Source organism: Monodon monoceros, unplaced genomic scaffold (genome assembly GCF_005190385.1).
Source record: "Monodon monoceros isolate NGI ecotype Baffin Bay Population unplaced genomic scaffold, NGI_Narwhal_1 Super_Scaffold_18, whole genome shotgun sequence".
NCBI classification, from domain to species: domain Eukaryota; kingdom Metazoa; phylum Chordata; class Mammalia; order Artiodactyla; family Monodontidae; genus Monodon; species Monodon monoceros.
The window spans coordinates 39,982,892-39,996,300 of NW_021703774.1; the positions used below are offsets into that span (position 1 = coordinate 39,982,892).

A 13,409-nucleotide genomic window follows, 5' to 3' on the forward strand; every position below is an offset into this window, starting at 1 on the left:
CCTTTCTGTTTTCTCTCTCTCTCTCTTCCTCTCTCCTTAATTAAAGTCCTGCATCTCTAGGATCACGTGTGGATGGAAAATAAATCAGAGATCAGCTTTACAGCTTTGCAATCAGAACTGGCCTTGCTCTTTCTTTTCATCATATGCACGTGTAGCTAGATGGTAGTGGGATATTTTGATCTGGGTGCAAGTAGAGCATTCTCCTTTATCAACAAGAGAGCAGGTAGGGGTCCTGGTAAATAGGACGGACACTTCTGCGGTAGATGTGGCTGAGTGTGTGTGTGTGTGTGTGTGCGCACGCACGTGAGAAAGAGAGAGAGAGAGAGATTGAGAGAGAGCTGCCTCTGAGAGTTAGAAATCAGATTTCCCAAAAGTGGACACCTGGAAAATCCTGTGCCATATTGGCTATTGCTTCTTAAGAATGACATCATGGAGCTGGAGAAGACCCAGGAAAGGACAGCTGAATTAATTAAAGAGTTGGAATGGTTTTTTTTTTGCGGTACACAGGCCTCTCACTGTTGTGGCCTCTCCCGTTGCGAAGCACAGGCTCCAGATGCGCAGGCTCAGCGGCCACGGCTCACGGGCCCAGCCACTCCGCGGCATGTGGGATCTTCCCGGACCGGGGCACGAACCCGTGTCCCCTGCATCGGCAGGCGGACTCTCAACCACTGCGCCACCAGGGAAGCCCAATTATATATTTTTAAGTATATTTTTATCATGAAAAAGGGAGAAAAGTCACTATATCCCACCTGAATGGCTAAAAGGAAAGAGCTAAACAGTATCAAATGTTGGCAAGGATGTGGAACAACCAGGACTTTAATACATTCCTGGTGGGAATTATTATTTCCACAGTCATTTTGGAAGGAAAATAGCTTGGCAGTATAATCGGAAGCTGAACATATGCATATATTCAATTCCATTCCATGTATATGCCGAACAGAAGTTTATGTATATTTTTACCAACAGATCTGTATATAAATGTTCATAATAGCACTAGTTTTAATAGCCCAAAACTGATAATAACTTAAATCAATAACAAAATAAGTTGTAGTATCATCACGCACTGGAATACTGTATAGCAGTGAAAATAAATGGACGATCGCCAGGGAAGTCATGCACAAACCTCATAAATATAACGTTAAGGGACAGAAACCAGAGTCAAAGAGTACATACTACGTGATTCCAGTATGTAAAGTTGAAAAGCAAACAACATTCATCCATGGTGTTGGAAGCTAGGGTAGTGGTTACCCTTGAGTGACTGCAAGGGGGCACTTCCAGAGTTGCAGTGATGTTCTGATTCTTCGCCAGGTGCTAGTTTCGTGGGGTTGCTTATCTTGTGAAATGTCATCGAGTGGTATGCTTACGATGGCACACTAGCTAATACTTGCGGTTCTAATTGCTAACTAATACTTATTTCTGTCCACTGAATAGCCCGAGGGGACATGAGGCCTATCCTTGCTTTGTTTACAGACCTTCAGGGGGAATAAGCGTTTATAAAAAGAATAGGGGGATAGTGAAGGAGAGCTTCCCAGACCATAGTCTGACTTTGAGCCATGGCCCTGGGGGGCAAAGCCAGAAAGGAGTGGAGGCCAGATGCAGCACTGCTGTTGGCACGGAGCATGTGTGTGAGGTGGGGCTGCCCTTGACTGGACACTGGGTCTCAGACTATGGCACAGCTGACATCACAGAATCCACTGTGAGGCTACGGCTGGGCTTCGGGACCTAGAAATTCAGACAAAACACTGCATGCATTCTCAGATTGTTTGTTTTTTTATTCAAATTGCAGTGAGGAAACTGAAATGGGCTCTCCAGGGGTGTTTCCCTGAGCCCTGGTCCCCTTTGCAGCTCCCAGCTCTAGGTCCTATTGATGGGCTTCAGCGGTCACTGGCTCCATGGTGTCAGATGTCACACCTCCAGTGATCTCCAGCCCCTGGCCACTCTCTGCTGTCTCTACGATGGCCTCCATTCGGGTCCCTTCCACTGGCTTCGCCAGGATGCTCACATGTTTATCGCGTACGGAGGCCACTGTCTTTGTAGTGAGACTAGCTCTGATGTTCCTGAAGAAAGAGCTGATCCTGCTGAGTCTCTCAGTGGTGGGACCTGAACTCGCTGTAGATAAGCTCCTGCCCGATTCGTGCGAGGTCCTGGACTCGTTGGTGATGGGAGCACGGCTGATGCCTTTGTGAGCAGTGCCCTGCTCGCTGCCCCCTGGGCTGCCGTGGCCTTTGTCCTTTTGGTCATCTCTAGTGGCTCTGCGGCCGCCTGAGCACGGGCCAGCTGCTTTCTGGATGGTCTTGTTCCCCGCTGCCTTGTGGTGGCTTTCCACTGAACTGCAGAGCGAGGGGCTCGTAAGAGCTCTGTCCTCTCCCCAGTGCTCCCTTCTCTCCCTTCTTCCCTTGCGGGCCTGGGACACCCTCTGTGAGCTGCCATCCTGTTCACTCACTTTGCCTTCCTGTGGCAAGGTTGAGATGAGGGTCCCCTCGTCCTCCTCGTCGGCTCTTCCTTCAACCGTCTTGCTGGTGGGTTCTGCTCCGACCACAGTCACGCCGGCCTCTGGGGAGAGGCTGGTGGACGTGCTGGAAGCATACCCTGAATAGTTCGCGGCACCTGCCAGCATACCCTGAATTGTTCGCAGCACCATTTTCCTGCTCCTCAGGGATGTTCTGGCAGTGCCCCCAGTGGCTATGTTGGTTTTGCTTCCTCCTGGACCGTTGCTGGCTATGGCTGCTGTGGCCGTGCTCTGCTCTTCAGGGGCAGGAGACTTGATCACTGCCACGCTCAAAGCACCCGCTGCGGTGCCTCCTGCCACCCCTGCTGTCTCCACCTTTGTCGTTGCCCGCGATGCTGACGCTTTGTCAAGCACTGTAGGTTTTGCTTTTGCAGTGGCCACATTGGGCATGGTATCGGGCTTGTGGGAGTCCAGTTGGCTCTCCTCCCCACCAGCAAAAGCTGCAGACGTGGCCCCGGCCAGCTCAGAGCACGTGTGGAGGCTGCAGATGCTCACCTGGTCCTGATCCCACATTACTTGGAAATCCTCCACTGCCGGGCTCCTGCCGTCGTCCTGCTCCTCGAACACAGGCATGTAGATCATGTCCCAGGCTGGAACGGCGCAGGTGCAGCTGAGACCCTCCACTGGTGGTCGCAGGAGGTAAATCAGCTCTTCCCAAGAGGTGAAGAGGTCTTCCTGCGCGTCCAGAGGGGCACAGAGCTGCAGGTACCAGGAGCGGCCAGTGGCAAACTTCACGCGCAGCTGTTGTTTCTCACGATTGTGAGTGGAGATGCTCACGAGCGTCAAGGGAAGGAGCCTGGTGAGCTCTAAGGTCTTTGCAGCCTCGTGGCTCTTGCCCTTGGCGGCCTGGCTGTGCTCAGCGTGCTCTTCACAGCCGGTGGCCCATCGGGCCAGCAGCATGGTGTCTGGGAGTGGGAGGACGGGGCTGCTGGATGTGATGCCCACGGTCACCATGCAGACACAGTTGTGCACGTCAATCAGGTCTCCCCTCTTCGTGATCTGGATAAAGTCGCTCTCGAATACCGGTGCGTCCTTGAATATGTCGTATTCGCCCTTGCGCAGTTGCTGCTGCAGCTTCCCCGTGGTGGTGTTGAACAGGCCCACCCCGGTGCTGCTCTGGGCCGTGTGATACGGGAGCAGAGAGTCCCCACTCATGGCTGCCTTTGATCACGACAGGCAGCGCTGTTAAGGTGGGCCCCTGGCTCTTCCCTCCCTCGGCCTCACTGGCAGAAGAGCGAGCTGCGGTGCTCCTAAGTCACACACAGGCGGCCCTTTGGCAGGTCTTCCAAGCCCCGCCCACAGGCCCCCACCTTTGCCTCAGGGTCTCCCAGAGGCAGGGGTGTGGGTAGGGGCACAGATGATCACAGCGGGGACGCTGTAGGGCGCCTGGACCCCAGGCTGAATCTCTTCAAGTGTGTAGAGAGGTATGGTAGGCTCCCCCTCTGCCTCACCTCACTTCTGCTTCTGGGTTTTTATCTCCCCAAGAGGCTGTGGTGAACTTCAGTCCTAGTGAGAGAAGTAACCACTTTCTCAGCCTAAGCCCCTGGCACAGCCTGTTTATCCTCTGGTGCCCTTTGTGACCTATCCCTGTCACATAGCCCTTTGCCTCATTGTGACCTATCCCTGTCGCATAGCCCTTTCCTCATTGTGACCTATCCCTGTCGCATAGCCCTTTCCTCATTGTGACCTATCCCTGTCGCATAGCCCTTTGCCTCATCCCCCAGCTGCCCCCTCAGGGCAGGGCCCCCATCCTCTCCCAAAGGAGGGGGAGGACAGGCCCATCCTGCCAGGGACTCAGGTGCGTACCGAAATAAAAATGTCTTCAACTGGGAAAGTTCTGTGTGGGTCCTTTTTCTTTTCCTCCCCCAAATTCAGCTATTGGATGAAATCTATAGGAATGTAAGATGATGGGATAAATTTGAACCATTTAAGCTCATGGTTTAATTGTATCCAATAACGTAGAGTTGGCAGTTGCGATCCTTAGTCTGTCCTCTCATAAAATCTCAGTAAATGTTGACGACGGTGATTTTTAATAATCACATTAAAAATTGCTTCTCCTAGGCACCATGCCGCATTCTTCACATATGGTGGTAAGAATGCACTGAGTTAGGTACTGTTAACTACTGTTCCCAGTTTATAGGTGAAGAAATTGAGGTTGTATCTCCTGTTTAAATTCCCAGAGCTAATGGTAGCAGAGGCACTATTTGAATGTAGGTCTACCTGATTCTAAAGCCTTTGTTCTGAACCACTACAGTACTTAGCCTCACAAAGAAAGCTTGGCCCAGCCAAATGTTTTCGAACTGGACTGATTTAACTCCCTTTAAGAAGACCTATTTGGTGCATTATTAGAAGTTGCGTAATTAATTTTATGTGTGTATGTATGTTATGGAGAGAACCCAAGACAGCAGTTGGGCTGACGTGGGGATTAAATTATCCAGGGGATCACTCAGATCCTCCCTTCCTTTATGCTTGTGCAAACAGCCTGTGTGTGTGGAAACCTAGTTATTCTTATGACATGTCCTCCCCCAGTGACATGGGGGGTGAGTAGCCTGAGATGTAAGCTTTGATTCCAAGAGCCTGCCAGATGCTGTCCTGTAGTAACCTCCCTACCAGGCAGAAGTGGTTTGGAAGCCTTGACACCTGTGGGGAGCATGTACCATTAGACATCCCGCCTCATTGCCACTCCCACAGAGCTAGTCACAGAACAAGTGATTTCTAAATTGTGACTTGAAAGTTCTGAGAAAGGCCCTTGCTGCTAACTCTCTTATCTCCAGTTTGATGTTATGCTTGAAATCCCACCATAGAGATTCATTCCTTGAGGATAAAGGCCATCTTTCTGTTAAAATACACACACCTGTCCCTCAACAGATGACTGGACAAGCAAAACGTGGTCTCTCCATACAGTGGAATATTGTTCGGCCATGAAAAGGAATGAAGTACTGATATATGTCACAACATGGGTGAACTTTGAAAACATTATACTCAGTGAAAGAAGCCACATATTGTAGGATTCTATTTATAGGAAATAGCCAGAAGAGGCAAATGCATAGAGACAGATATTAGATTAGTGGTTGCCTAGGGCTGGGGGGAGCAGAGAATGGGGAGTACAGGGTTTCCTTTTGTGGTGATGAAAAATTCTGGAACTAGTGGTGATGGTTACACAGTAATGTGAATGCACTGAATGCCACTGAATTGTACACTCTAAAATTACAGTGGTGAATTTTATCACACACACACATACACACACACACACATACACACAGTCCTGCTCATTTAATAGATGGGTTAAGAGCAGTTATCTTTTCATTGTTCCCTGTCTCAGGGGAAATCATTCAATCTTTCACCATAAAGTATGTTGTTAGCTGTAGTTTTATTTCAGAATTGCCCTCTGTCAATTTTAAGAAGTTCACTTCTATTCCTAGTTTTCTGGGCATTTTTATCGTGAAGGATTATTGATGTTTTTTCAAATGCTTTTTCTGCATCTATTGAGCTGATTACTTGATTTTTTTTTTTTTTTTTTTTTTTTTTTTTTTGGTACGCGGGCCTCTCACTGTTGTGGCCTCTCCCGTTGCGGGACGCACAGGCTCAGCGGCCATGGCTCATGGGCCTAGTCGCTCCGCGGCATGTGGGATCTTCCCAGACTGGGGCACAAACCCGTGTTCCCTGCCTCGGCAGGCGGACTCTCAACCACTGCGCCAGCAGGGAAGCCCTATCTTGGGCCTGTTGATGAACTTTTCTGAGCCTCGGTTTCTTCATCTATAAAACAGAAGCTAATAGGACCTACCTCAACTGCTGGTTGGAAGGATCAATAGTGATTACATATAAGTTCCTAACTTCACCTGACACGGACTGCCCAATAACCTTGCTGCTGTTATCCACCTCGGTGTCTGATTGCTGGTAGGTGATGATAATAACAATCCCCTGCACTTCTGTGGGGCTCAGGAATTAGAATCCTTTCACGTGCATGAACTCTTGGAAACCTCACAACCGCTCACCTGAACCGGCCTGGGAAAAATCGCCTTGTCTTTTCCTCCCCCAGTCGATATTTTAATTCTGATGAGTTACCTCCAGCTGAAATGAGCAGCAAGGACGATCTTGGAGAGAGAAGCATTCTGGAAGTTGTGGCCGATAGGGCTGGTAGGAGAAGGCTGGGTAGAACGTACAGGTGGGCATCATTTCCAGGACCAGCTGGCAGGACCCCTTCTTGCCACGCCAGCCCCTTCCCGAGGAACAGCCTGCCTCTCACAGTGCTGGGAGCTGGGGTGATTGGTTGGAACCACCGGCTCTAGAATAGGAGTCCACAGACTAACACAGGCACAGGTAACAGCCACATCCCGAGACGCTCACTTCTCAGGGAGACTCTTAAGTCATTTTCTGTGAGAAGCGAGTTACATAGTATTTTTCAAAAATCATGCTCCAGAGTAGATTTGCATAAATGAATGTATTGTATTTTTTTTAGAAACCATGAAAGCTTTAATTACCTAAACTCTAATTAAGCTTGTCTCTTGCAGAAAACACAGGATATTAGCTTATTTTGTACTTGGCTCAACTTTTTTGTTTTCATATATTGGGTGATATCTACATAATTCTCAGTTAAACTCAGTGAAAACACTTCGGGAGTGTTTTCAAACCAATAAATATTTTATTGAGCACTTGCTAAGTGCCAGCATGGCTTAATAGTTAAAAGCAGAAACCCTGAGAGTTGAGCCATCTGGGTCCATTCCTGGCTCTGCCACTTACTAGCTGTGTGACCCTGGACGAGTTATTCAACCATCTTTGGCCTCAGTTGCCCTATATGTAAAATAGGCATTATGATGGTACTTATCTCCATAAGGTTGTAATGAGAATTAAAGAGACAACATGAGTGAAGGGTTTAGAATGGGGCCTGCACACACTAAATACTTTATACAGGTCAGTCCTTATTATGTATGGGACAGTGGGCCAGGAGCTAGGGACAGAGCTGCAACAGAGCTGGTGGTCCAGTGGAGAATCGGACAGCTAGCAATTAATCCACAATAAGGGTGATGCCTGGTATCAAAAGGGCAGGCAAGGTGCTCTGGGAGTTATACAGGCTACTCTAACTCTCTATGTTCTGTCAGAGATACTGTAGCTCTGTAGATACTCTGGATGTTTTCAGTTTCCTATTTTATTAACACAGACTGATTCTTCTAGCATCATATGTCCTCAGGGTCTAAAGGAGCTTTCGAAGGTTATTTGTCCATTTCAGTGGCCCAGGTAAAATGTTCCCTCAGATGGCACCATGATCATGTCTGCTTCCTTCTCCCGCTCCATCACTGTGCCAGGAGCTGCTCACCTGGATCGTGAACTCCATCTGGGGTGGCCTGCTTTCAGGAACTCCCTATATATGGACTCAGAGCCTGGCTGTGGCAGATGTGCCCAGCACTAGTCTTTAGGAATGGAGCTGCTCTCTGCGTCCATCTGCGACCCATGACATCTTGACTCTGGGACCTAGGCATGGCACCTTGACGGTTTTCTGTGCCTGTGGCTCTTGACAACTCTTCCTGTGGTCACCAGGGCTGCTGTGGGCAACAGGACAGGGATAGGCAGGAAGCAGGGCCGGGACCAGGGGTTCCCTCCAGCGTTTCTCATCTGTGGACCACCTGCGTTAGGCTTACCTGGGGTAACTGTTTAAAATGAAGATTCCACAATGGACCATCAGCCATAGAAAAGAATGAAATAATGCCATTTGCAGCAACATGATTATCATACTAAGTGAAGTAAACCAGACAGAGAAAGGGAAACATCATATGATGTCACTTCCATGTGGAATCGAAAAAAATGGTACAAATGAGCTTATTTACAAAACAGAAACAGACTCACAGACAGAAAACAAACTTATGGTTACTAAAGGGGAAAGGCTGGGGGGAGGGATAAATTAGGAATGGGAGTAACATATGCACACTACTTTATATATATATATAATATAAAATAGATAAACAACAAGGACTTACTGTACAGCACAGGGAACTCTACTCAATATTCTATAATATCCTATATGGGAAAAGAATCCAAAAAAGAATATATATACAGAATCACTTTGCTGTACACCTGAAAGTAACATAACATTTTAAATCAACTATACTTCAATACAGATAAATAAATTTTAAAAAAAGAAAATGGGGGCTTCCCTGGTGGCGCAGTGGTTGAGAGTCAGCCTGCTGATGCAGGGGACACGGGTTCGTGCCCCGGTCTGGGAGGATCCCACATGCTGCGGAGCGGCTGGGCCTCTGAGCCATGGCCACTGAGCCTGCGCGTCTGGAGCCTGTGGTCCGCAACGGGAGAGGCTGCAGCGGTGAGGGGCACGGGTACCGCAAAAAAAAAAAAAAAGAAAATGAAGATTCTTTGGTCTCAGTCCCAGTGGGCTCCAGGGATACACATATTTAAATAACTTTCCCAGGTGATTCTTAGGGACCACTGCCCAAAAGCTGAGCCCCTGTGCCTGCATGGAGCCCTTGTTGGAGATGAATGCTTTTCCTTGCTGGTTCCTGAGAGCTCTACACCTGCTGAATCTCCTTTTGCCAGGTTTCTCCAGGGCCCTCAGCCCAATGCACAGTCCTGCTGGCTTCTGGGCCTCCCTAGATGCACTGGGAAGGAGCAGGGTTGCGGGGAGAAAGGAGAAGGGAGTTGGAGCGACTGGCAAACTGGGGATGGTTCTATGGATTGCAGAATCACAAAATATTGGAACTGGAAAACCTCTCAGAGATGGATTCACCCAGACCTTTTCTTTTTTGGGTGAAACATCACACCTGGAGCAGTCAGGGGATGCACCCAAGGTCTGACAGCCAGTAGGGGGCTGGGCCAGGGCTAGAAGGCAGGCCTCTGGCTCCTTGTCAACCAAAGCTCCCACCAGGGCCACCCCTGGTCTGGCTTATTTAAGCCATGGGCACCAAAGAAAGTGACACCTAGTTATAGCCGTTGGGCTTGCACTTTGGATTATTTAGCCCGTGTTCGGACAGGCCACATGGAGGTTGGCTCCATTTGTGGTTAAGGGCAAGTTAAGGAGAGGGTGAGCCAGCCAGGATTCAGGCTGGAGTCCACAAAAGCCTGGCCGGGTCTGCTGTGCCGGCCCCCTCCCCCGGGCTCCTGGGGCTGGTGGCGAGGGGTGTAGCACAGCACCACACACTAGTAAGCTGCTTTGTGGTTGTGATTAATCTCCGTGGTTGGTCTTACTACTCACATAGCCACACACATCAAGACACCCCCAACTTAGAAGGACATACAGATCCAGGATGGAGAGGGCCTTTTCTTCTCTGGTCTTTGCTGCTGCTGTGACTCTTGGCAGAGCAAAAGCTTTCCTGGGTGTGTTTATTACAGGGCAGGCTTTGGTTGTGAATGGCAGTGGATTGCCCTGTACAGTGTGTCCGTGTACCTGAGTGCACGAGTGCCCCTTGTGTGTGTGTGTGTTTGTGTGTGTGTACATGCTCGGGGCTGTGTGTGTGAGACTTGTACCCAAATGACTGACAGATGGTAAATTGTTTTAAAAGCTTTTCCCCCTTTTGTGTATAACCTTCACTTCTGGCTTGTCTTATGCCAAGATACCAGGACTGGGTCAGAGAGAGATCAAGTTTGAGATCTGGAATCTGTTCAAGGAGAGCCCCTTGTGAAGAGGGGAGGGGTGCAGCCGAGGGGAGGATGAAGATGGGCATCCAGGTGTGTTCAAGGAACTTTTGCATATTCTTGCTTTACATGTCACTGTCGAGCTTCCTGATGTCTTCATACCTCCAGCTGTAAAATGGGCCCAGGCACACTGAGTCCTGTGGAGACTTTAACATCCTTTTCTGGCAACACTCTCGGGGTTGGAGCTGAAGATGTCAGTTGGTCCAGCACCTGCCTTCAAGCAAAAAGACCCAAAACACCCAAGATAAGCAGCCTCAACCCTGTTCTTAAAGACTTGCAGGCATGCTGAATTCAGCAGTTTAATTTTGATGATCAGAGCTTTATTACTTGCAAGTGACAGAAACTCAACTCAAACCAGCTTAACCATAAAAAGAAATGCAGTGTGTCTCCCATGTGTGGAAGGACCCTGGGGTAGCCTGCAGAAATAAAGGCAGGCAGCAGGGCCTGGCTTTGAGGACGCTAACTTAACATTGCACTCCCTTCCCCGCCTTCTTGGGTTGTCTATGAAGCCGTGTAGCCTTAGCTACTCTTGGGTTTTGGCCCTTGTCTTGCTGCAGCTCAGAAGACAGTGGCCAACAGGCCTGGGTTCCCACCTGTATATATACAGCTTTCAATCCAAGGGAGAGAGCAACCCTCATCTCCAGTTTGGAAAATTCTCGAAAAGATTCTGATTGGTCACCGTGCACAGGGGGATGTGGTCCTTGGATTGGGCTAACCAGGGCAGTGTGTCCACCCTTCTGCATGGGAGATGATGGATAAGGTTAAGGGTTGGGCACTCACTGTGATTCACAGCCCCATCAGGCCATGTAGTAGTGAGAGGAGGTCCTCCCACCTCCCACAAAAAAGAAGGGGGTAACCAAAAAAGAAGGGTGAGAAAGAATGCTGATCACAAAACCCAAAACTACCACAGGACACTATAATTTGCTTTGTAATTAGGAGATTAGCATAAACAAGCATCTTCAAGTTCTCTTCCCCGTGGTGACTGAGATGATGTCTTATTATCTCCATGTTTAGGACCCAAAGGGTAATGGCACAGTGGATACAATCAACAAGTACAGTAAAATTATAGGTTTACACTTGATAAAAGGATCAATATTAACTTCATTCAAAAACATATATTTCAGGTAGAATGGCTTGTATTCTTTGGGAATCATGACATACTAGGGAGATTAAACATGTAGTACAATAATGCCAGGTACTATTTGGTAAACATGGAAAGTAAGGTACCAAGTCTGCTGGAAGTTCAGAGAAAGGAGTGAGCATATAATTTCCATTAGGGACTCATTGTGAGGTATAGGGGGAATTTCATTTGTCTACAAGAAAGACACCTGGCTACAGTGGCTTAAACAGCTTATGAGGCTTATCTCATGTAAACAGCATGACAGCTCCAACAAAGTCCTCTGGAAGTCAGACTTCCTGCTTTTTGCTCTGATATCCTCAGTAAAGGTTTCCCTCTCAAGGTCACCTGATGGCTGCTAGAGCTCCAGCGATCTCATCTGCATTCCAAGAAGTGGGAAGAAGGGGAGAGAACAAAAGGGACTCTTTCAGCTCAGTCAACTTTTAAGCAGTTTTTGACTTGTCTCATACATTTTGCTTTCATCTTCTTGACCAGAACTTAGTTATATGCCTATTATACCTAACTATAAGGGAGGATGGAAAATGCAGTCTTTTGCCACCCTGAATAAAATCTATATTTGTTACCAAGGAAGAAGGGAAGAATGAAGATCTGGGGCTGATTGTCAATGTCTACCAATCCCACACTTGTCGAAAGATATTGGGCTTTCATGCTATGATTTATTAGTATATAATTCCATCATTTATTCGTTTAAGAAAATGTATTGAGCACTTTCTGTTTACATAGCAAGAGCTCTACACATGTTGGCATAAATGCAGTGGAAGTGGAGAGCACAGTCCTTACCTCAAGGAGCTTATAATTGAGGCAAGAGTGCAGTTTCTACAAGCCAAGCTCTTTGCTGTATTGATGCAACAGTCAGGGAGTTTGAGAGCAGAGATAAACCAGTTCATAACTTTAAGGAGCAGAAATAATAACTATGGCAGACTCTGTTGACCAAAGATGGTGACGACAATATCTCCCATCCCACAAGCCCTTCCACAGCACGGCCCTGCCAGTCCTCCATCAGGAGGTAGAATCTGATTCTCCCCCCTTGAATTGGGCTTGCGTGTGTGATTGTGTCGACTGACAGAGTACAGCAGAAGGGACGTTGTGTGACTTCTGATTCTCGGTCATGAAAGGCCATGCAGCTTCCGCCCTGTGCATTGGAACACTTGTGCTGGGAGCCCTGAGTGCCACAGAAGAGTCTGACTCCCCTGAGGCCACCATGCTACCAGGAAGCCAAGCTACAGGGAGAGGCCACGTGTGATGTGCTCAGTCTTTGCGTCACTCCAGCCCATGTACCAGAAGCATGAGTTGACAAGCCTTCTGATGAATCCATCCTCCAGGTGTCAGGTCACCCCCAGCCTTTGAGTCTTCCTGGATGAGGCCCCAGACATCACGGAGCAGAGACAAGCCATCTCTCCTGCGGCTTGTCCAAATTCTCAACCCATAAACACCGAGGACAAAATGAGATGTTTCTTTCAAGATGCTTAGTTTGAGGATACTTAGTTACACGCAACAGTAACTGGAAAAATGGCTGTTGCTTGTACTGTACCACCCATATGCTAGGCTCTGTTCTAAATGTTTTCACTCATTTACTCTTCACAGCAACTCTATTAGGTAATTGTATTATTATCTCCCTTTTATAGATGAAGAAGCTGACACGTAGAGAAGTTAAGTAACTTACCCAAAGTTACGCACCTAGATCTTAAGCTTTGTGGCACCAGGGTCTGCACGTCTTTCTACTATACTCAACTGCCATGCCATAGGCAAACATGTGATCAGGAGATCAGTAAGAATATCACATAGGTAGTTAAGTCCTGGTGGGCACAACTGGTTCCATAACATCCTGAGAGCCAGGTCATCACAGCATAAAGCCACATCCACCAGCAGCCCCGTCTCTGGGACTGACATCTCATTCCTTGACCCTGCCCTTCTAACCTCCTAGAAGCACAACTCCACTTCCTCAGCTGGTCAGTTAATCCTTCTCTCACTCTTACTTGACCACACTTTACCTCAACATCATCATCGCCATCCTTGTTAGGCTCTGACACTACTTTCTTTTTTTTTTTTTTTTTTGCGGTACGCGGGCCTCTCACTGTTGTGGCCTCTCCCGTTGTGGAGCACAGGCTCCGGACGCGCAGGCTC

The 13,409-nt window shown here is 48.2% G+C and overlaps 1 protein-coding gene across 1 annotated transcript; it reads right to left on the reverse strand.

The window, feature by feature from the left end:
- Positions 1-1,861: 1,861 nt before the first annotated feature.
- FAM71A (family with sequence similarity 71 member A) lies at positions 1,862-3,664 on the reverse strand. The gene has a single exon (XM_029226882.1). It carries the CDS (start codon positions 3,662-3,664, stop codon positions 1,862-1,864), a length of 1,803 nt encoding a protein of 600 aa, XP_029082715.1.
- Between the last annotated feature and the right edge of the window lie 9,745 nt (positions 3,665-13,409).